Source organism: Periophthalmus magnuspinnatus, chromosome 20, assembly GCF_009829125.3.
Source record: "Periophthalmus magnuspinnatus isolate fPerMag1 chromosome 20, fPerMag1.2.pri, whole genome shotgun sequence".
In the NCBI taxonomy this organism is placed as follows: Eukaryota; Metazoa; Chordata; class Actinopteri; order Gobiiformes; family Gobiidae; genus Periophthalmus; species Periophthalmus magnuspinnatus.
In genome coordinates, this window is record NC_047145.1 from 15,890,996 (window position 1) to 15,911,640 (window position 20,645).

A 20,645-nucleotide genomic window follows, 5' to 3' on the forward strand; every position below is an offset into this window, starting at 1 on the left:
TCAGGCCCGCCCCATAAGAGACACTGTGCGTTATCCGCTATCTCACACAGCACTGCGCCGTTAAATCTGGCTGGATGTTTAACTATTGTAAAGACAAATGTCTTGTTTGCGCAAATGTCCGAAAAGAAGCCAATCAGAAGAACAAGCTTTCCAGGAACATGTGAGAAAAGTAGCGCAGGAGAATGGGAGACGACTCGGTAAGTCCCCCGAGGGATCGAGGGCAAGGGACGAGCTCTGGCGGGTTTCTCAACACGTAGGTGCATGAAAACACTCCACAAGAGCACCCTCTGTAAAGGCAATTAGCACAAAAGAACAACTTTCACAGGATACAGCTTTAACGTACAAGAGACTTCATGATTGTTAAAGAGGTCTATGCTGATGTTTAAAAACTTTAACTCTTTATTTGAACGATTTATACGTTAATAAAACCTCTCACTTCAGCTGCACGTAGACTTGTACAAACAGTGCCCTGGCCCCTGGGCTAAGATGATTCTGCATCTGAGACATAATAACAAAGAAAGACCATGTGATTCTTATGTACGGTCTTTAAATCATGACTCACACCCATCATGTGGAACATATTTGTGGTAATGTTCTTATTTTGGGTTTCACTTTTCTACATACATACAACACAACACATCTTACTAGATTTTAAAACAACACAGGATCAACAATAATCGACCAAACATGGACAGCAGCAGAAGTGGAACTGAAACACTGTAGGATTTAGATTTGGGGAAAAAATGTGTGTAATGTTGTGGTTCTGCCCACATTCCCAAAGTCTCCAGTGTGAAGCAGATGACTGTAGGCTTTATGCTGTAAATGTAAAAGTGACTGCAGCGGTGGTGATTCATTTTAAACATTTGCAAATATTACTTTGGCATTTACTCCTTATGATTATTAAGTTGCCGTAGCCTTTAAAATGAATGAATGTATAACTTTTTTCAGATGATTTGTACACCTCTTCCTTATAATCCTGTAATCTCCACATTTACAGTGATTGCAACACAACATCACTGTGTTATCACAACACTTTGTCTTTATTCAGGTTTGGAAGGGGATCCAGATCTTCAGTTCCTTCTTTCAGGGGGGAACCTTGTGAAGATTCGTTCTAACTCTTGGCAAAAGAACCGCTTTTACAAACTCAATGAAGACTGCAAAACAATATGGCATGATTCTCATAAAATAATCAGGAGAAGCAAAACCTGTGAGTACCTTTAATAATATATATATATTTTTTTTATCCCCAAACAATGTAAGATAAATTATTATTTTACACTTCAGTCTGTTGGGGTTGATTGGTGGGTTTTGAGTAAGGGTTTACATGTTGGACAAAAACATGTATGGATATTTTTAAATATTATGACACGTTTTGAGACTAAATTAATAGAGTTTCTTTGAAAACAACTTGTCTAGTCCCATTTTTCTTCTGCTTAATGCTAAACTGCATTTCATTGCACTGTAGTTGTACAAGTGGAATGACAATAAAGTTGAATCTAATCTTATCAAATCTTTTTGCGTGATACAGAATTATTACTCTCTTACATGCTAGGAATGTCGTGTATATGGGTGTCTGTGTGTTCCAGGTGTCCCTTTGTCAATAGGTAACTATGTATGTTCCACAGAAGACCTTACTTCCTATTATCACAGTGTGATAACCTTGACTTTACAGTTGTGTCTAGACACTTGTTGCCTTCATTAAATTTCATAAGAATACATAGTGTATGTGTGATTGTGGGTCTCAGCTAGTCACAGAACTGAGAGATGAGAAAGACTGGACTCTTCCGGAAACTAAGTGTGCAGGAAAGTCACTGTTTACAGAGACAGGCTTCAGTTTTATTGCTTTCCTTTGGGCTTTTGTGGTTAGAAGAAGATAATAGTTTTGGCATAACAGGAAGCATTTATGGAGAGATATCTTTCTTGTTGTATTATTGTGTCAAGCAAACTTTTACATTTAATATCACCATATTTCAAGCGTTGGCTTGTGTGCAGCTAAATACGCCAAAAGTGGAGCAAAAACCTGACACAATTTCTCATTGAGACGCTAAAGAAGATGCAGTGCAGTTTTACTCTTATGAGTGAATGAATATGCAAAACGCAGTGTTTCATAATTATTTAAATGCTTTAAAACAACCAACAAAGACAGATAAGATAATAACATGTTTTAAAAGCAGCAGTAATAAAATATGAACTCTTTACCTATGACAACTTTTGCCCTGACTCCCACAAGTCTTCCACTGAACCGGAATGTTCCAGAGCAGCTGTCAATCAAACTGGGCTTTCACGCACCTGTCCCATGTCCTAAACTGGAGACTGTCCAGTCCAGTCATCCTAGATGTGGTGCGCTGTGCGTCCCTGTTCCTGCACTGCTGCAATGCCACAGGTGCACACATTTCCACCATCTGTCATCCCACGTTTAAGTCCAAAGCAAAAAGGATAACTTTGGTAAACTTGCTGTTCAAAGTTTTCACAGACTCCCCATCTGATGCTCCTTTATTACAAGCACTAGGCGAAAATGTTTGGAAGTTAGGACAAATGTTAATTTACAAAACACAACATTTCAACAACTCAATAGCCCACAAGAGCAGAGGCATACAAACTTTTGCACCTGCTGAATGCTCTCATTTACTTCTCAGTTTATACTGGTGGTTTAGCACATGGATTGGTAACTGAGGCCCTAAGTTGACATACTTTAATATTAATTTAATATCTTAGGCCTGTTGATTAAATTGCAGTAAACTCAAATCAGAAAGTTCATGAAGGGTTTGATACCAGAAAAAACTTCCAATACTTGTTATTAAAAATGTTGCGGTTTGCAGTCAAAGCAGTTGGTTGTACACAGATTTGCATCGCATGTGTGACATGTGAAAAATCCTTCTGTGTGGTATATTTGCAATTTATAAAGCACTGTGAAGTGTTACCAATATAATTTTACATATCAAATTAACTTTTTCAGTACTAAAAATATATCCTTCTATAACAAAATTTTACTGCTACGTGAGATGACTGTAAGTGTAGGCTTACTAAGAACGAGATTATGGTAATATTCCATTAAAGACTATGTTAATTACTGAGGTCAAAAATGGAGATACTTGAAGAAGAAAGTGCAGCCTGACCATTCTACTTCCCAACCAGCCCCCTTCCCCATTTTGTCAGTTTCATTTTAAGCTTCCCACTTTATACAGATGACACTGCATTGTTTGAAATTACGTTCACAGCTTTGATCAGATCTTTAGCAGTCATCATGCTGTGCAAATACACAGAGACCTAGTGAGTGCTTTTGAGGCATGTTCCGCAGGTTTGCACTGCTTCATCAGATACACTTCTCTACTTGTGATTTGTTTTTGTATGACATTCACAGTTTATGACTGTATGACCGCTCATCCATCTTGCACTTCACTTCAGTTAAAGATGTATTATCGCTAAAAAGTAATACCTTGAAAAGCATGCATTTTTACTGTTACGTGGGTCTCCCTTTCACAGAAGTGGCCTGTAACTTGGCCTCATTGCTTCACTTGCTTGTCTCTGGGAAGATAAATAGATGGATAAATAAATGTAATGCCATACTGTGAAATATTCTAGGAAGCAATAATATCTCTGTGTAGACAAGCAGTTTCTGGATTGCCCTCTAGAAAAGTTACCAAGTATTGCATATTTTTAATAACAATAGTTGCTTTTTTGGTAAATTTAGCGCAAAGGGAAAGGGAGAAACTGTGTCTATAAAGAGGCTCAACATATGTCCTGTCAGCTAAGCCCGGAGCCTTTATTGTCAAACACAGAGGCCGCTGCTGCCTTTTACACGGATTATGCCATGCATGGTTGTGCATGGCTCCCTGTACATTATGCTCTTGCAGAAAAAGACCATCCAATGTATGGTTAACACAACATATACAGATTTGTGTTTGCTAAAGAAAATGTACAGGTTAGTTTAAGGATATGAACTATCCTTAAGCTAACCTGTACAGCTTTAGCAAAGAGAAGACAACAGTGTTTACTGTTGTCTTCTCTTTGCTAAAGCTGGTTTATAAAACATGATCATGAGTGTTTTGCCTTTTTTACCATCTAAAAATATTGCAAAAATCAAAAGTATACTGTGTAAACCAGACTTGGAGAGACTTATCCATGCATTTGTCTCCAGTAGGTTAGACTTCTGTAATGGCCTGCTCACTGGTCTCTCCAAACAAGCGTTAAGACCGCTGCAGAACATCTAGAACGCTACTGCTCGGGTCCTGATTAGAATCAGGAAATACGAGCACATGCGTCCTGTGCTCAGGTCTCTGCACTGGCTTCCTGTTGCTCAGAGAATAGACTTTAAAGCAGCTCTGCTTGTGAACAAGTCTCTCCATAGCCTAGCACCAAAGATCTCTGACATGTTAGTGCCATATGAACCATCTCACACTCTGAGGACTTCACGGACCGGCCTCCTGCTGGTGCCCAGAGTCAGGACTAAACATGAGGAATCAGTATTTCAGTTTTATGCAGCTAAAACCTGAAACTGTTTAAAACCAGATTCAAAACGGTTCTGTTTAGGAGAAAGGTTTTTCTTCTGTGCTCTTCTTCTCTTTTAATGTTAATTTTATGATGATCATTTTTGATTTGCCTTTTAGTGATGTGAAGTATAATTACATCTATGATATACAGTACATTTTTTTAACTCTAAAATTGCAGATTCTTGTGTTTGGATATTTATCAAAATAAAACTGCTTTGTGAACAAAAGACACGGCTTTGTGTCTCGAGGGTAAAGTCTAAAGATAGGAGCTTCCCACAGAAACAATATTCTTCCTGTTGATAACAAGTGAAAGTGTTTTCTTGTGCTCCATAGCTAGAAATGAGTTGTAATTAGGGAAAACATGAATTACACTATAATACACAACATCTGTTATCAATATCTTTTTATCATCAACTTATCTTGGTGCACTATGTAATGTTACTGCTTTGCCTCGAATGATCCACATACGATATTCTAGCGTTCTGGTGTAAGGAAATTTCTTCTTGTTGTTTATTTTGTGAACTCAAGGGCTACTGTAGGCCTTAACCCACACCAAAGCAAGAGCAAAACAACAGTAGTCATAAATCACTATCCATTTAAAGTCTTATTACATTATGATATTTATGACACAAACAAAATCTTCATATGTTCTTCTGTGCAGTTTCTCTTGATGACATCGATTCAGTGAGACGGGGTCGACAGTCTGAGGGCCTAAACAAACACACAGACCCCAGTGTAGAGGACAGATGTTTCTCCATCATCTTCAAGGGCAAAAAGAAAAACCTGGATCTGATGGCAGCAGATCCAGAGCAGGCCAAAAAGTGGGTGAACGGCCTGGAGAAAGTCATTAGTAATCTACAAAACCTCAGCCGGCAAATGAAGAAAGAACAGTATCCTTTACAAAGACCTCTAAGTATCAGATAACATGCACTGTTGACTCATATTCAATAGGAGTGAATGGCTGTCTGTTAGTGAGTCAGTGTTACAGTGGAAATCCTTACATAAAAATTCCAGCTGGCTTATTAATTGCATGCGGAAGGCTGACAAAAACAAGGACAATAAGATGACACTGAAAGAGTTGAAGCACTTTCTGAAGCAGATAAACGTGGAAGTGGATGACAGTTATGCAGCAGATTTATTTAAGGTGTGTATTTTGATGTGCAACAAGGACGTAGCCAACTGACTACACACCCAGTATCGATTATATATGGGTGAATGTTGAAATGTGTACTTGCTATTCTCTCCACACTGCTTTAAATTGTGCTACTTGTCCATTTTAATACCTGTGTTTAGGGGTGTGCAGTATGATTAATAATTGTAATCAAATACAAATTGAGATCTAGACAATTGCAATTTTTGTTTTTACCACCGATACCCAACCAATACCAGAGAAATGGATTTAATTCTTATCCAAACTGTCCTAGTTTTCACCTTTTCTGTTGTAGTTAATCCATCTCAATCTATCTGTCTAATCAGTTGTATTTTTTTTTTATATTTAGCAATGTGATAAATCCAATTCTGGCACTCTGGAAGACACAGAGATCAAGCACTTTTATGACTTACTAACACAACGGGAGGAAATTGATATAATTTATGGGAAATATGCCCGGACAGAGGGTCAGATGAGCTCCAGAGACCTGCTGAACTTCCTCCTGAATGAACAAAGAGAGCAGGCCTCTATTCAAGACGCTCTGAAACTCATTGAAAAATATGAGATGGATGACACAGGTAAATACCCTTCATCAGTGTACAGTATATCTATTATAATTGTATTGTATATATTTTATGTGCCTATTATGTCCATTAGCAAAGGAGCAGAAGCACCTGACCAAAGATGGCTTTCTGATGTACATGCAGCACGAGGAAGGCTCTATTCTTAACCATAAACATATAGGAATTTACCAGGACATGAGCCAGCCCCTCAGCCACTACTACATCTCCTCATCTCATAACACATACCTGATGGAGGATCAACTCAAAGGGCCCAGCAGCACTGAGGCCTATATCAAGTATGGTTCAGTATATTATAAAGTAAATTATTGCAAAACTCTAGTATTTGCAATGATTTATTTTGTTTCTTTAAAAAGAAAGATGAACATATATGAGGAAATTAAGTAACAATGTCAATATAACATCAGGCTAATGAGGAACATTTTTTGTTTGTGGCAGAGCCCTGATGAAGAGTTGCCGCTGTGTGGAGCTTGACTGTTGGGATGGGCCAAATGGAGAGCCAGTCATTTACCATGGCTACACGCTCACGTCCAAAGTGCTCTTCAGGGACGTGATAAAAGCCATCAAAGAATACGCCTTCAAAGTAAGATGTGGGTTTATTGTGTGTGGGCGCTGTCTCAGAGCTGTCCCTTATGTGATGGTTGTATTTGTGTTCAGACCTCAGAATACCCCGTCATCCTCTCGCTAGAGAACCACTGCACTGTGGAGCAGCAGAGGCTCATGACCCATCACATGATCTCCATCCTGGGGGACGCACTGCTCAGAAAGCCCCTGGGCGACAGAATGCCCACTAACTTCCCCTCACCCGAGGTAAATGTGTGTGTGTGAAAAACAACTAGGGGTCAACCACTATGGTCAAATACCAAAGAAAGGCCACACCTTAAATATAACTCACACATGTTTTATTAATTTCCTGTTTTTCTTTGGCTAGAACTGCACAATCATGTGATTACAATGTCCAAAGGTTAATAGAAAAAGGTTCTTAAAAGAGAAATATTTGCGTGTGTAGATTAAAGAACAATAAATAGCATTATGTTTATTTGGAAGGTGAACTTTAATCTCAATAGATCTGAAGATTACTCACTGATAAGAATTTTAACTATAAACTCAGCAAACCAGCTGAGAAACAGAATAACTACTATCCCAAGGAACTGCTTTCTTCAAGCAGGTGTTTGGTGGCATGGTTTATGCTCTGTGCGCAGCCCAATGAGTCTGTATGTGTCTGGTATTGTCTGCCTCAGAAAAAAAGCTTTGAATTGCCCAATAGTTTCAATTCTGTGCTGACTGCTGAAAGGGAGTGACCCTTGTGTCCATTGACACACTGTATGGGCCTGGCCAACAACACTCCCCAGTATGCCTTAGACATTATCCCATTGTCAGTGTAGTCTTTTGGACATGTTGAGTCTTGTGTGTGCAGGAGCTGAAGGGCAGGTTTCTGATCAAAGGGAAGCGCTTGAACAAACTGGACACAGCATTCATCAGTAACAACACTGTGGACGAGGACACTGTGTCTGAGGAAGATGAGGCTGCAGAGGTCAAAGACAATGGACAGAAGGCCAAGTCCAAGGTCTGAACCTCACAACTCTTTAAAGAACCTTTATTTGTTATGAACTGTATGTTTTACAGTTATTGTACAATTATTCACTGACAGAAATCCAAAATGAAATTGGCCAAGGAGCTCTCTGACATTGTCATTTACTGCAAGAGTGTTCATTTTAATGGCTTTGAACATGCCAAAGAGAATCAGGCTTTTTATGAGATGTCCTCACTGAAAGAGAGTAAAGCTTTCAATCTGGCCCAGAACTCAGGTAAAGAGAATAGAAAAATATTAGATTATGATTTTACAAACTACATGATTCTATAGAGTATTTTTACAGGGACTGCTTTTATGCATCACAATATGGAGAAGTTAACCAGGATTTATCCTGCTGGGTCTAGAACTGATTCCTCCAACTACAACCCTGTGCCCATGTGGAACGTGGGCTGCCAGATTGGTATGTTCCCATGCATGACCTCAAAGACCACAAATAGTATTATTATTATTTCGACAAAGGTTGTAACTTGTACCTTTTTCCATTTTAGTGGCGTTAAATTTCCAGACCCCCTCTAAGGAGATGCATATAAACCAAGGGCGGTTTTTGCCAAATGGTTTCTGTGGTTATGTGTTGAAACCTGAATTTCAGAGAGATTTGTATTCACAATTTGACCCCAACACACTCACAAATGGTCCCTGGCTGAAGAAGAAAACATTTCATATCATGGTACGCTATACAGAGGAATAAATTCATTTATTTGATAAGACTTTAATTGACATGTATTCATCAGGTGATTTCAGGCCAGCAGTTGCCAAAAATCAACAAAGAGAAACACAATTCTATTGTTGATCCTCTGGTGAGAGTGGAAATCTATGGTGTCCCAGCTGACAATGCTAGCAAAGAGACGCATCACATTGACAATAATGGTTTGTATTAGTCTAAAAAAATACTTTATACTCAAAAATAGCACAAAAGTTACTTTAAAGTACTCTGCAGGATTCAACCCAACGTGGAATGAAAAGTTCCAGTTTGACATTTACGTCCCAGAGCTGGCCATGGTACGGTTTGTGGTAGAAGACTATGATGCAGCTTCCCAAAATGATCTGGTGGGGCACTACTGTCTCCCCCTCTCCAGCGCGCAGAATGGTAAGTCATATTATGTCTTGAGTCTTTTGTTCTGTGGCTTTGCTGACAATGCTAAATGTCCTTTCCTCTTTTTCAGGCTACCGTCATGTCCCATTGCTCACAAAGAGGGGTGATGTCATCTGCTCTGCTGGGCTTTTTGTTCATCTCATGCTTATTGACACTCAGAAAGCTTAGGTACTAAGAACTCTTTTAACCAGATACAGAAATTTGATCCTGATACACCTGAAATAGCTTTGTGCTAAATAATGCTTCAACAATTCACCACAACAATATGTTACACCTCATTATACTTGTATTGGCTTCTCAGAATTAGAAATAAGAGGATAAACTTGTTAAATGATTATTTTAATGTGTCTCTAATGTTATTTTTGGTGCCATTTAACATGCTACCAACGGAAACTGGACTGATTGTGTGTTTAAAAATTATATGCGTAAATAGAATTTTATATTGTCTTGTAGTTTTCTGGTTTGCTACAGAAATAGCTACTGTAGAATCAGTTGTGTGATTTTTTTTTTTTTTACATTTTTCTAAAGTTTAATAACAATGAACCATCTCTATACAATGAAGATGTCTATATGTAAAATATCAGGTATTTTATTGAATTTTATCACAACTACAGTACGTTGTTAATCTACTTGCATTATCTTGCAATAAAACCAAAGATTTATCATTTTTGGGAATTATTTATTTTATAATAATTTATAATTAAATATCATGCAGAAAACAATCACCGTATAATAACAATCCAAATAAAATATAATGCAGTCCATATGTGCAGAGCACTTTGATTTCACTGATATGAAAAAATAAATGATACAGTAGTTAGGCACTTGGTAATTGTAAGCAGTATTAGAATTCAGGCTACTCTTCAATAGCTTTCCCTGTGTTCCAAGAAATGATAAATACTGGGTTACTTTTTGGTATTGCGGTAGAATCGGTTTGACAAGGTTACGAGACATAACCTGTAATATCGGTTTTCTTAGAAGAGTCCCGCCTTTTTCTTCATGTCATTTTGCCTCCATTTTGGCAGCCGCTGGAAGTCTGCACGGGTTGTCCCAAGTACACTCTCAAAATCCGCATCAGAAAGGTACTCCTGGAATCACATTAGAAGATGAATACACTGCCCTCTAGTGCGTGTCTTCTGTCAGTGCATGCCTACCTCTCTCAGGCTGGGGTCCACTCCAGAGGGCAGCTCCTCAGCAGGCTTGTTGATGAGTAATTGGGGGTCTACAAAGAACTCTCCGCTTCCACTGGATGTAAAGGATGAGGAGGAGGTACTGGAGGACCTATGGGACGTGGGGCTGGTGGGAGAAGACTTGTTTCCCCCGAGCAGTCTGTTTCCTTGAGGGGAGGTGACAGGGCCGCCCGGAGCCCTGTACCCACCCTCACTAGGACCCTTGTTTAGGTTAGTGATGCTCAAATCCTACAACCAGTGCATACATTGGTAAGAGTAATGTCTAAATTAAACTGTATAATATTATAAATTTGATAAACTGTATTACAGACGTTGGTGAACATGATACTGGCTTGATCAGTGTAAGTAAATGTAAATAGTAGTTAGTATTATGCAATCACTTACTAAAGCAATCTGGGATACTGAAGTCTCATCACTGAACTTATTTTTCATCTGCTCATAGGTACTTCCTCCCTGTTGAGAGGATCAAGTCAGCTAGGATTTCACATTAGTAAGCATGCATTGGTTTGTATTGTAAAGTTAGTGATTTGCTTAGTGGAAAAATCAAACATTCTGGACATTAGAGACATTGGACATTCCACTCACACTCCACATTTGAGGGTCCCATGCGTTGAACCACCCGGTGAACGTAAGAGGCTCACGTCCCTGTTTGACGAAGCATATGGGTGTGTCCGGGTCACGACCTGCAGGGTGGGTCCTTAAGTACTCCCGAGCGCTGTTCCAGGCCTCTTTGGTCTCATACTCATAGGCTAAGTTTCCAATCCAAAGGAAAATCTGTAGAAATTAGACACAACAACAACTTATAAAACTGAACAAATACAATACACTTAATATGCTGCGCTTACTTCTTCCCATGTGTCAAGCAACATGACATCCGTTTCATCCAGGTCGCACTGAGTGAAGTCATCCACCTCTGTTATCATGAAGCGGCCCGTCTGATTGGAGCATTCAAAAAGTCTAGGGCTATGTTGGGGCTCCTGTGTCTGCAGACTGCCAAAACCATTCAGAATTGTATACATTTATTTCTTTATTTTTTGTTTTTCTTCAAAAAAGTCATGTAAAGTATTTATTTTTGGGAACTTTAGTGCAAAGCTTTCTGGTCAAAAAAGCCCAAATCTATGTTTGTGCTGCTTTCAGTGATCTCTGCAATTTTTAGTAGTTAATGTCATCACAAAAGAGTGCCCTAATTACAGCCTCATGTTTCTGGCTGCAGTGTTGGAGTTTGAGTTTAGTCCCACTTTAATTAAGATTTCCTTCATTGACTTATGAGGAGGTCCCATTAAGCTTTTTAGACACACGTTTACTAATTTAAGGAATATTTGGAGTATAGTTGTAGTTACATATTCCAATAGTTCATCTGTGTCTACCTCTTGTCATTTGCATAAGGAGTTTTTCCTCCCAGAGCAACCCAGAATTCAGCTGGCTCCTGCCCCTCCATTGCCACCCGCTTGTCCTGTCTCGACAGCACATCGGCCACTGCTTTGCCCATCTCGCGCTCATCGCCATTGCAGCCCTAAAACATAAAAGCAAAGGAAAATGCATGAAATATAATATCTATTTTTTGACAAAATGCAGATCAGCCACTAGGGGTCACAAGTCACTATTTTCAAATGGGGAAAGGGTGCTTGCAATGACCCTGACCATACCTTTCCGTACCACAGGTAGCACGCACGCTCTGTCTTTAGCAGGAAAACATCATTGGAGTTCAAGGATGATGCTTTTGCTTGGACTTCAGTGGCTTTGGTGTTGAATTCATTTGTTCCTTTGACTTGGAAGAGTCTAGGCCCAGGTTCAGGCTTTGTCACACCTGCCCGACCCGTTCCCCCCTGACAGAAACACACAATGCATTACATGGGTCGACATATAGTAATTTCAAAATAGAGATTGTTTTTTTTTCTTTATACCTCAAAAATGATGAGTTTGCCTTTAAAAATAGCCAGGAAATGCCGAGGTTCCTTCCCCATGGTCACTCTGACCTGCACTGGAGCACCGTTGTATTTATTATCAATGTTAACTGCTTGATAAGCACTTGCTGTGATCTCATCTTTGGTAGCATGGCGACCCTAAAAGACAAATATCAGTATGTTTATTATGTTACAGAATTGATGAATTATTTGACTTTTTACCTGCCACATGTAAAGGATATACTGCGGTTTGTTGGCTCTCATATATGTGTAAAGCACCAAGTAACAGTCTCCTCCATAGAACTGTCCATATGTGCTTGGATCAACCTCGGCGAGCTCCAAGTCCTCAATTCTCCATATCTGCAATAAATACAAATATTAGAGCAACCCATTTAGGAATCACAACATTATTGCAACATTTATTTTATTTTACCTTCACTTCCCCTGAAGCATCATCAACCATGCGTTGCTGTGCTGCCAGATCAGGACGTGCATGCAGCTGCATAACATCAAACTTCACCTGTTCCACTTTGGCTGAAGAGACAAATCATAAGCTAAGCCAACTCTATTTTTATATCTCTACAAAGTCAAGTAAATGTATAACTAAAACATACCAATTTTGCCAACAGTGTGTGTGGTACCCAGGCCCTGAGTTTGCCCTTTGTCTTTCCAGGATTTAAAGAGGTGCTTGAACATGGCAGTTTCCCCTCCTTCATTCATCACCTCCAGACTGGTGCTGGGTGGGTAATTTTTGGTTTTTATATACCCCTAAAAAGAAAACACTTTTAGTAACTTAAAGGGCTACCTGGAGTTGTGTTTTGTTTCATTCACACATTTAACACACCAATCCTGCACATTACATCCTTTAGGCTGTTATGAGTTATTCAAACAGAAAACACTCTATTCCACTTTGTGATGTCATGTGGTAATACAGGTTTTCAAACTCCACACACCTTTATGAATCATGTGGATGATTTCAGCCTTGGAATAATTCATCTCTACTGAACAAAAGGTAAAAGATAGTTGTTAACATAAAACTACCACTAAATGACATTACAAGGTGGAGTATTTTGATCTTTGGAAATGTAGACTGACTAAAAATAAATAATTACTCAAACATGTGTGAATGAAAAAAAACACAACTCCAACTGAGGTAACAAAAACATAAAATGCCTTAAAGCTGACAAGAATAAAGTTAGTGTAATATAGGACCTTTAGATACAGTTTAGAGTCTAAGCTCTATGTGAAAACAGTTACCATTGCTCTGTTCAAAGACTCCGCTCGCTCAACAGGTGAGGCTTGTTTGCCTTTCCACACCATCACACAAGAGCCATTCTGGTCTGCAATGTAGCAGTCCTGTGAACATGAAACAATATATCAGGAAAAATAGTAAAAAGTGTAGAGCTGTAAAGGTGAGAGCATTTTGTATATATAGTTGCTCCTTACAGTGGAACGAAGCAGGTTTTGAGTGAGGGGCTGAGTGGCCACCTCTCGAATGACCAGATTCCCACTTTCTTCAAAAACACTATGGCAAAGTGGTTACAGAAGTGGAAAAAAGATCAATAAACTATTAACTGCATGTAAAAACTACAATTAGGCACCCCTTACTTGTAGAGTCGTACAAAGCTTTTCTGTGCATGATCTGGCTGGTCGTCAGGTATGGCGCTCTTCAGACCTCCCTTTCTTTGTCCAAGCACAGAGGTCATGATCTTCATCAGTTCTGGAGAGCCTGCCTCGTCTCCTCCCTCCACCACCCCAATCTGAGCCCGGCCTCCCCGCTCCCTGTCCCGGATGTCCTGGGCCAACAAGACAGCCTGCACCAGAACATCAGTGCAATTATACACCATATGTACTAACTATAAATATAACTGTTTTTTTAAGATGCACTTTTGCATTTGACCAATCTTTCAATGCCACTGGGCCAACCACTCCCCGATCTTGCACTCTAGGCTTAATCAGGACTATCTAAGCATTTTAATTATTGTTACTTGAGTTGATTTGGGGAACCAGAGTGCCCAGAGAAAACTCACTGTTAATCAACTGCTGTAGCTATGAGCTGTAAATCAGGCATATATTTACACTAGATGCCCTATCAGACACACATTTTACCAGAGTCAATAGCAATAATATACATTAAAAGTAGAAAACATGTATACCAGTTTAGTTTATAGCCTATATAAGGACAATAGAACATAATATCATCCCTTTAATGAGAAAAAAGAAATCAATTGTGGTGGTTCTTATGGGAATTTATATAAGGCGTGGTTCATAAGCCTTTTAATATGACAAATGACTATGCAATGGGTGAAGTATGGAGTATGGATTGAGAAAATACTATTATGGCAAAAGAATTGAGGTTTTGTTGACATAAGTGCAGCAACATTTTACCTTGAGCTTCTCTCCTCTGTTGCTCTTGGGACCGTTCCACTGCACTATGGCTTTGCCCATGTCCAAAAGGAATATGTCTCCATTGTTGAAGCTGTTCCATGACACCTCCACCTGGACACAAGGTTAAACACGCTGTCATAAAACTATTATATTCACGACAGAAACAACGGCTTTGTTAAGAAAGCAATAATAACATCACACTGTTGACACATCCCTTGACAGCTATGGCAATAAGAGAACCATAATTTGGAGGGAGTGCCAGAACCCCTCGCAGTGTGGCTGTGTGAAGCTTGTGATCACACCAGTGGGAGGTAATGAGGAACAGTGTTAATCCCATTTGAATACTGGTATGTTATCAGGCCTACCTCAGATGCAGTGACATGTTTCTTCCCTTTGACGTGCAGCAAGCGCAGGACATTGTATGAGTTGGGTTCAACATGGTTAAAGCCCGAAGCCACGCCCCCCTTTTTATATCTGCAAAGAGAGAGTGGTGAGCAGGGGCAAAGTTCAAGTGTAATAAAAATGAGCATGGATTGGTTAGACATGGCGTGGGATGGACATAACAAGATCTGAGAGTGATTCATGGTGACCTTAGATAACCGGAGTAAGAGAAATATTATATATGTGTGAGTAATGATGCTCAAAATGTAATTATTCATGGAAAATATAGATCAAGGTCCCTAAATGTTAATATTCACGGAGAACAGTCTTAAAACTCGACATAGTGGCACTAATTGTAATAGTAACTAGCTAATTAGCAGTAATAGGATGGATATATGGTAAACATGATACAATTATCAAAACATATCTCATTTTACTTCATGTCATAGTACTATTACTATGCCTAATCCAAACCCTAACCCAGTATGAAGACTTAAAAACAATTTCTTATGATATACAATCCAAACATCTAACTTTTTTTTTTTTTACTTTTTTTTTACTTTATTTATTTTGTTTGTAAAATGTTTTGTTGTGGTTTTGTTTTGCACATTTTGTTATATTCATGGCTTTGAAATCTTTCTAAATTGTGATGTTATAGCAGAGGATACCAAGCTAATAGTCTCTTTGTAATAACATGGAAATAGGGCTGTAAAAGGCATTTGTTTGTGCTTTTCCTAGCTACCATTTAATTTTCATCCTATGCTATTTCTGCACTGTAAAGTAATTATGATACAGCACAGCAAACACATGTGATGGACAACTTTTCCTAACCGTTCCTTCCTAACAACCTTCCTGACAGTTATTGTTCTATAGATCACAAAACTCACATGAGGCCGTTTTTGAAGTAGCTCTTGAATCGGGCCGACTCATATCTCTGGACCTCCCTGTGCTGCACGGGACTGCCCCCCAGATGTTCGTCCAGCTGGGTCACGTAGATGGCCGCTGCACCCTGTTCGTCCTGAGAGGAAGAGTTCCCTATCCAGTAATGAATGTCCGAGTTCTGGCCCTGGCCCTTGCTTATCTGTATGGGAACATGTAAACATCAGACATGCGCAAATCCAACCGCTGCATTATAGGCCGGTGTGTGCAGCCTCTGGGGAAATCAGCAGTAATTGAACTCACATTTAAAACGATGTAACAGTCTCCCTCGAAGAAGTTACCGTGTGCCTGAGGAGGAACAGGGACCATTTCCATGTTCTGAATCACAAACAGAATATTTAAATAAAACATGTATTTGCAGTATTTCATGTGTTACTGTTAAGTTTTTGGTTAGACTCACATTAATGGTCCATATCTGCAGACCGGGCTTCTGGCTGACATTTCGAAACACGTCTTTAGTGTCACCCATTTTTTGGATCAACTGCAAAACAATATTCACTATAACAACAAGAAATTTTTGACAATTCTAACAAAGAAAACAACTGAATAACATTTTGGGTTGAATATTATTTAGAATGAGTGCCCTATAGTTTTTATACTCAGCAACTTATTATTAGTTTCGATTTTATTTATCTAGAATATTTAAAATACAACTTAAGCTGCCCAAAGTGCCTCACATAAACAACAACAAACAAAAACAGATATCCATAAAATATAACACATAGGCAAAGAACAATAGAACAATAAAAACACAAAGAAATCCTGCCTACCTAGAACCAAATGCCAGGAAGAAGAGGTGTTTTTTTTAGCCTGCACTACAGACTGAGAGGGTAGATAACTCTTTCTATTTATCCAGGCTTGGGGCTACAGTGGTACAACTAGTAATCAAAGTCATTGGGCCAAATTATGTGATTATCAAGTAGATATTTATCCTATCATCAAATGTTGCTGAACACATCCACTCCACCCGCTCATCACGCTCTCCTCAAAGCCTCTTCAAACTCAAATGTGACACTGCATCCTGCCTCTTGTCGCTTGTTTACACATTTTTTTCTCTCCATTCATGGAAAACAGATGGCTCCAAAAAAGACGAGTGAGCCCTTTTATGACGCCACTGGATGTGTGACAAAGCAACATGTCTAATTCCCAAATGAGAATCAGCTTGGTGCCATAGCAACATACAGCAACAGCAAGTTCTGCAATCAGACACTTCTGTATCGCTGTGTATCGTTCTGTATCGATGTCTACAGGGAAACAACAGTGGTGATAAGCAAATACAGGCAGACTGGCCCACCGCAGGCCTAAAGTGTAACACAGTGTGGAAGCTGTGGGAGATACAGCAACCTCAGTATAATATGCAAATGATCCAGGTGCACTCGATTGGCCCCTGAATGGAGGTATAAATGTGAAACAATAAAACAATAAAGCCGATATAAATGATGGATGGAACATACTTGGCACACCTTCAATATTAACCTCTATCAACAGTTTTGGCATTTACTGAATCACATCAAAATGGGAATATAAAGTCAACATTGTATGACAGGGCGTGCCATAGGGTTAATTGAATTTTGTGTTACAAGTGGCATGTAGTAATCAATATATGCCTCCAACACAACACTGCGATGAATGAAGAAGTATTGTGTAAATAGTTGTGTATTGTAATGTATTTTTGCTTTGAACAGCTATTGACTTTTGACATTGATGCAAGGGCAGCCACGCCCAATGATCTTATCAGATATCTGGATTACTGAATACTTAGAGTCTTCGCGCCATAATGCCATTTTCAGCCTTGTATTTGCACAGCTATAAACCAACTGATGCAAATATAAAGAGTTAAAAAAAAAAGATGTTTAAGATGTCTCCTCAACACAATTTTGACACTGAAAAAGCATTCAGTACAATTTGATACTACTTTTACTAACTTTTGTCTTAATATATATATTTACAGTTTGTATTACTAGAGAATGTATTGTTACTTCAGGCAATGATGTCATAGGTTTCACTGTCTGGACATTGAATAATAGTGGGGGAAAAAACAAACAAAAAAAAAACAATCTGATGCAATCTGAGCCTCTAAGCAATAGAAGCAGAGCAAATAACAAGTGAAAAGAGGAGACACAAAAGTCCATTAGAGCCACAGGACAAACTGGTTACGCACATGTATCCCTGTTGTCCATTCAATTAACAGGGACAATGGGATTAATATCAAACAGAGCGATATCACACGCAATAAAACGAAAAGCAATAAATGTGTAGATTTAATCAATATCTTTATTAGACCTCACCCTGCGTTACAAACAATAAAGAAGAGCAGGCCATGTTAATTACACTAGTGCAACACAAAATTGAACTAGTGAACAAGAATGAACTCTTACCTTATGCTGATGTTCTTTTCCGAGAGAAGGCCGGGTGCCCTGCAGATGATGGAGCGGGTCAGTGAGATGCAGACAGGCGTGATAACAGGGCAGGTACAGTTATATTGCTGTTCTCTTCCTGTATGCAGAGTCCATTGAAAAGCGCACAGTGGGCGTGGCTTGTTTGCCTCCACACCCACGCGCAAACACACCTGCAATTTCCTGTCCTCCTCTTTACAGTTCCCTCAATCTATACTCCACAAAAGTGATCTGAATATGAGATTTCTTATTTACAAATTAGAAGGTGATATCGGGAGGGAGAAACTGGCTACCATTTCTGTCTCTCATACGGTCATTTGGATCATACCAATAAATTCCCATTTGTTTTGCTTGAACGCAAAAAAAAAAAAAAAAAAAATTAAAATAAAAAAAATATTCTTAACATCCCAACCGGGTATGTCACCGTTTTTAATATTGAATATCTGGTCACCATGTTACTTGGCTTCTATATATCAAATCTGCATGAAACGTCTGATTGTGATGTTTTTTGTATGTATTTATGTATTGATTTATTTTTATCATGAGATGTACCAAAGACCAAAACATTCACTTTTCAAAACTACTCTAAATGCATTGTTGGTTACACCTGACCTTGATCTGGGTGTCACATGCATCACTTTACAGCCATTAGCACAGGCAGTTGTGGATTAGATGTGAGGACCTCTGGAGTACTACTATGGGAGTGATATCAGAGGCTTTTCCAGGGTAAATCCTGCTCACACAGTGTGAGTGGTGTAGAAACACTTGACATTTCTGAGGACTTACAGAGAAGGCCTTTGAACGCCCCCCACTGGCAGTTTGAGTTTACACTTGTTTGTGATATGGTGTAAACAAGCTGGAGTGAGAGAAATGCTATGCATCAAATTGTCATGAATGCTGTAGTGTAAACGTCTGGCTTTGTACTTCTACTGTACCAAGACTACTTCTGCTACTGGCCTTCTGCCGCCACTATATTTACATCTAGAAGTAAGAGAAGTAATAGTAGCTGCTAAAGTAGATATAGAATAAGTCATAGTACTTTCAACTTAAAGGTGCACTCAGTAACTTTTCTGGAATCTGGTGGAGTATTACTTTGCCTGCCAAAGTCGGCTTACAGCAGGAATGCATGTTTTTATTTGAGTTTTTGCACCTGCAATTGAACAAATGCACGATATGCCATGCTTTGGAACTTTCAAGGTAAAAAAACAACATCTCCATGGAGACAGTCATGTGGTGGACACCCTAGCAGAAAAGTTAAAGTGCACCTTTAACTTGATAACAAGAAAAATGCAAAGCATCCTTCACATAACACATTTCCTCTTCCTATCCAAGAGAAAGTTTACATACTCCTAACTCCAGTCTCCTAAAGTCCACCTTGTACCTGCATTATCTACATATTACACATTACATAACACAGGAAGAGGCAGCACAGATTCTTACCTTTTGCCATGGTTTTGTATTTTCATTCCTGAACGCCATTCTGGAGATTTCAATATTCACAGTTTCATGCACACACAATGTTTACTTCCTTTGAGCTCATAGTGTTGAGTGAGAGACTGGTTGAAAGAATAAGCTCTATACAATGCCTAATCCACTTGCGCGACGTCAGCGGAAGCTAAAAGTTCACGAGACACAGAGGTGCTGGAGGTTGCACATTAACCACATTACGACCATATTATATTAATGCAGCTTTATCATGACCCAGTCCAGAGTTTAATCTCTTTTATTACCAACTATGACTTGATATTATTATTGAGCAACTCACAAGAGGAATGTGCTGACCTCCATGTAGTACACAGGTAGGAAAGATAAATGTTATCTGTGCCATTTATTTATGGAAAAATAGTAAAAGCCAAAAGTAAAATCTGCCAACTGGACAAAAAAGTTGAAGTGAGGACTTCTGTAAATTTACATGTGAATGTGTGAATACCACATATTTCCAGTTTAGAGGAAACTTCTACAGGCAAATTCACGACGTGCCATGGGCTCACCGGTCTCTCCTATTATGGCTAATTTATACATGGAACAATTTGAACAGGAGGCACTGGCCGCATTTCCATGCACTCCACCCACACATTAGTATTGATACGTGAATGACAACTGGACTAAAATCAAAATTCAAGACCTGGAACCCTTTACTGCACATAGTAATGTGGTGGATCCAAACATCAAGTTCACAAGGGAAGAAGCCAAAGAGAACAAACTGGCCTTCTTAGATTGTGCAGTAACAATAGGAGAGGACCGGCAACTCCAGGTACAAGTCTTCAGGAAGCCCATGCACACTGACCAATACCTGCTGTTTGATTCACACCATCCACTGCAGCACAAACTCTGAGTTATCTGTACACTACAACACAGAGCTCAAGTGGTGCCTCCAAACACAGAGGGAAAAGTGAAGGAGGAATTACACATGGAGAAAGCCCTCTCTGCTTGTGGATATCCAATACGGCTTTTAATAGATCTAAGAGAGCTAAAAACAGAACAACAGGGAATCTGAACATAAAAGGAAAGGTGTAACTATTCTGTACACAGCTGGTGT

The 20,645-nt window shown here is 39.2% G+C and overlaps 2 protein-coding genes across 2 annotated transcripts; one reads left to right on the forward strand and one right to left on the reverse strand.

The window, feature by feature from the left end:
• plcd1a (phospholipase C, delta 1a) lies at positions 1 to 9,575 on the forward strand. Its single transcript, XM_033985523.2, has 15 exons — positions 1 to 197; positions 1,049 to 1,207; positions 5,152 to 5,380; positions 5,505 to 5,634; positions 5,990 to 6,218; positions 6,298 to 6,499; positions 6,660 to 6,804; positions 6,879 to 7,031; positions 7,639 to 7,788; positions 7,873 to 8,029; positions 8,099 to 8,215; positions 8,304 to 8,482; positions 8,547 to 8,682; positions 8,753 to 8,902; positions 8,979 to 9,575. Exons 1-15 carry the CDS (start codon positions 98 to 100, stop codon positions 9,074 to 9,076), a joined length of 2,334 nt encoding a protein of 777 aa, XP_033841414.1. The 5' UTR covers positions 1 to 97; the 3' UTR covers positions 9,077 to 9,575.
• Positions 9,576 to 9,584: 9 nt separating this feature from the next.
• vill (villin-like) lies at positions 9,585 to 19,711 on the reverse strand. Its single transcript, XM_033985522.2, has 21 exons — positions 19,547 to 19,711; positions 18,089 to 18,127; positions 16,111 to 16,191; positions 15,954 to 16,028; positions 15,659 to 15,852; positions 14,756 to 14,864; positions 14,391 to 14,501; positions 13,611 to 13,816; positions 13,449 to 13,527; positions 13,260 to 13,358; positions 12,617 to 12,770; positions 12,436 to 12,536; positions 12,225 to 12,362; positions 12,003 to 12,161; positions 11,745 to 11,924; positions 11,466 to 11,611; positions 10,944 to 11,088; positions 10,684 to 10,872; positions 10,483 to 10,551; positions 10,063 to 10,326; positions 9,585 to 9,996 (listed from the first exon to the last, which is right to left on the reverse strand). The coding sequence occupies exons 1-21, from the start codon at positions 19,583 to 19,585 to the stop codon at positions 9,883 to 9,885; spliced, it is 2,691 nt and encodes an 896-aa protein (XP_033841413.1). The 5' UTR covers positions 19,586 to 19,711; the 3' UTR covers positions 9,585 to 9,882.
• Positions 19,712 to 20,645: the final 934 nt, after the last annotated feature.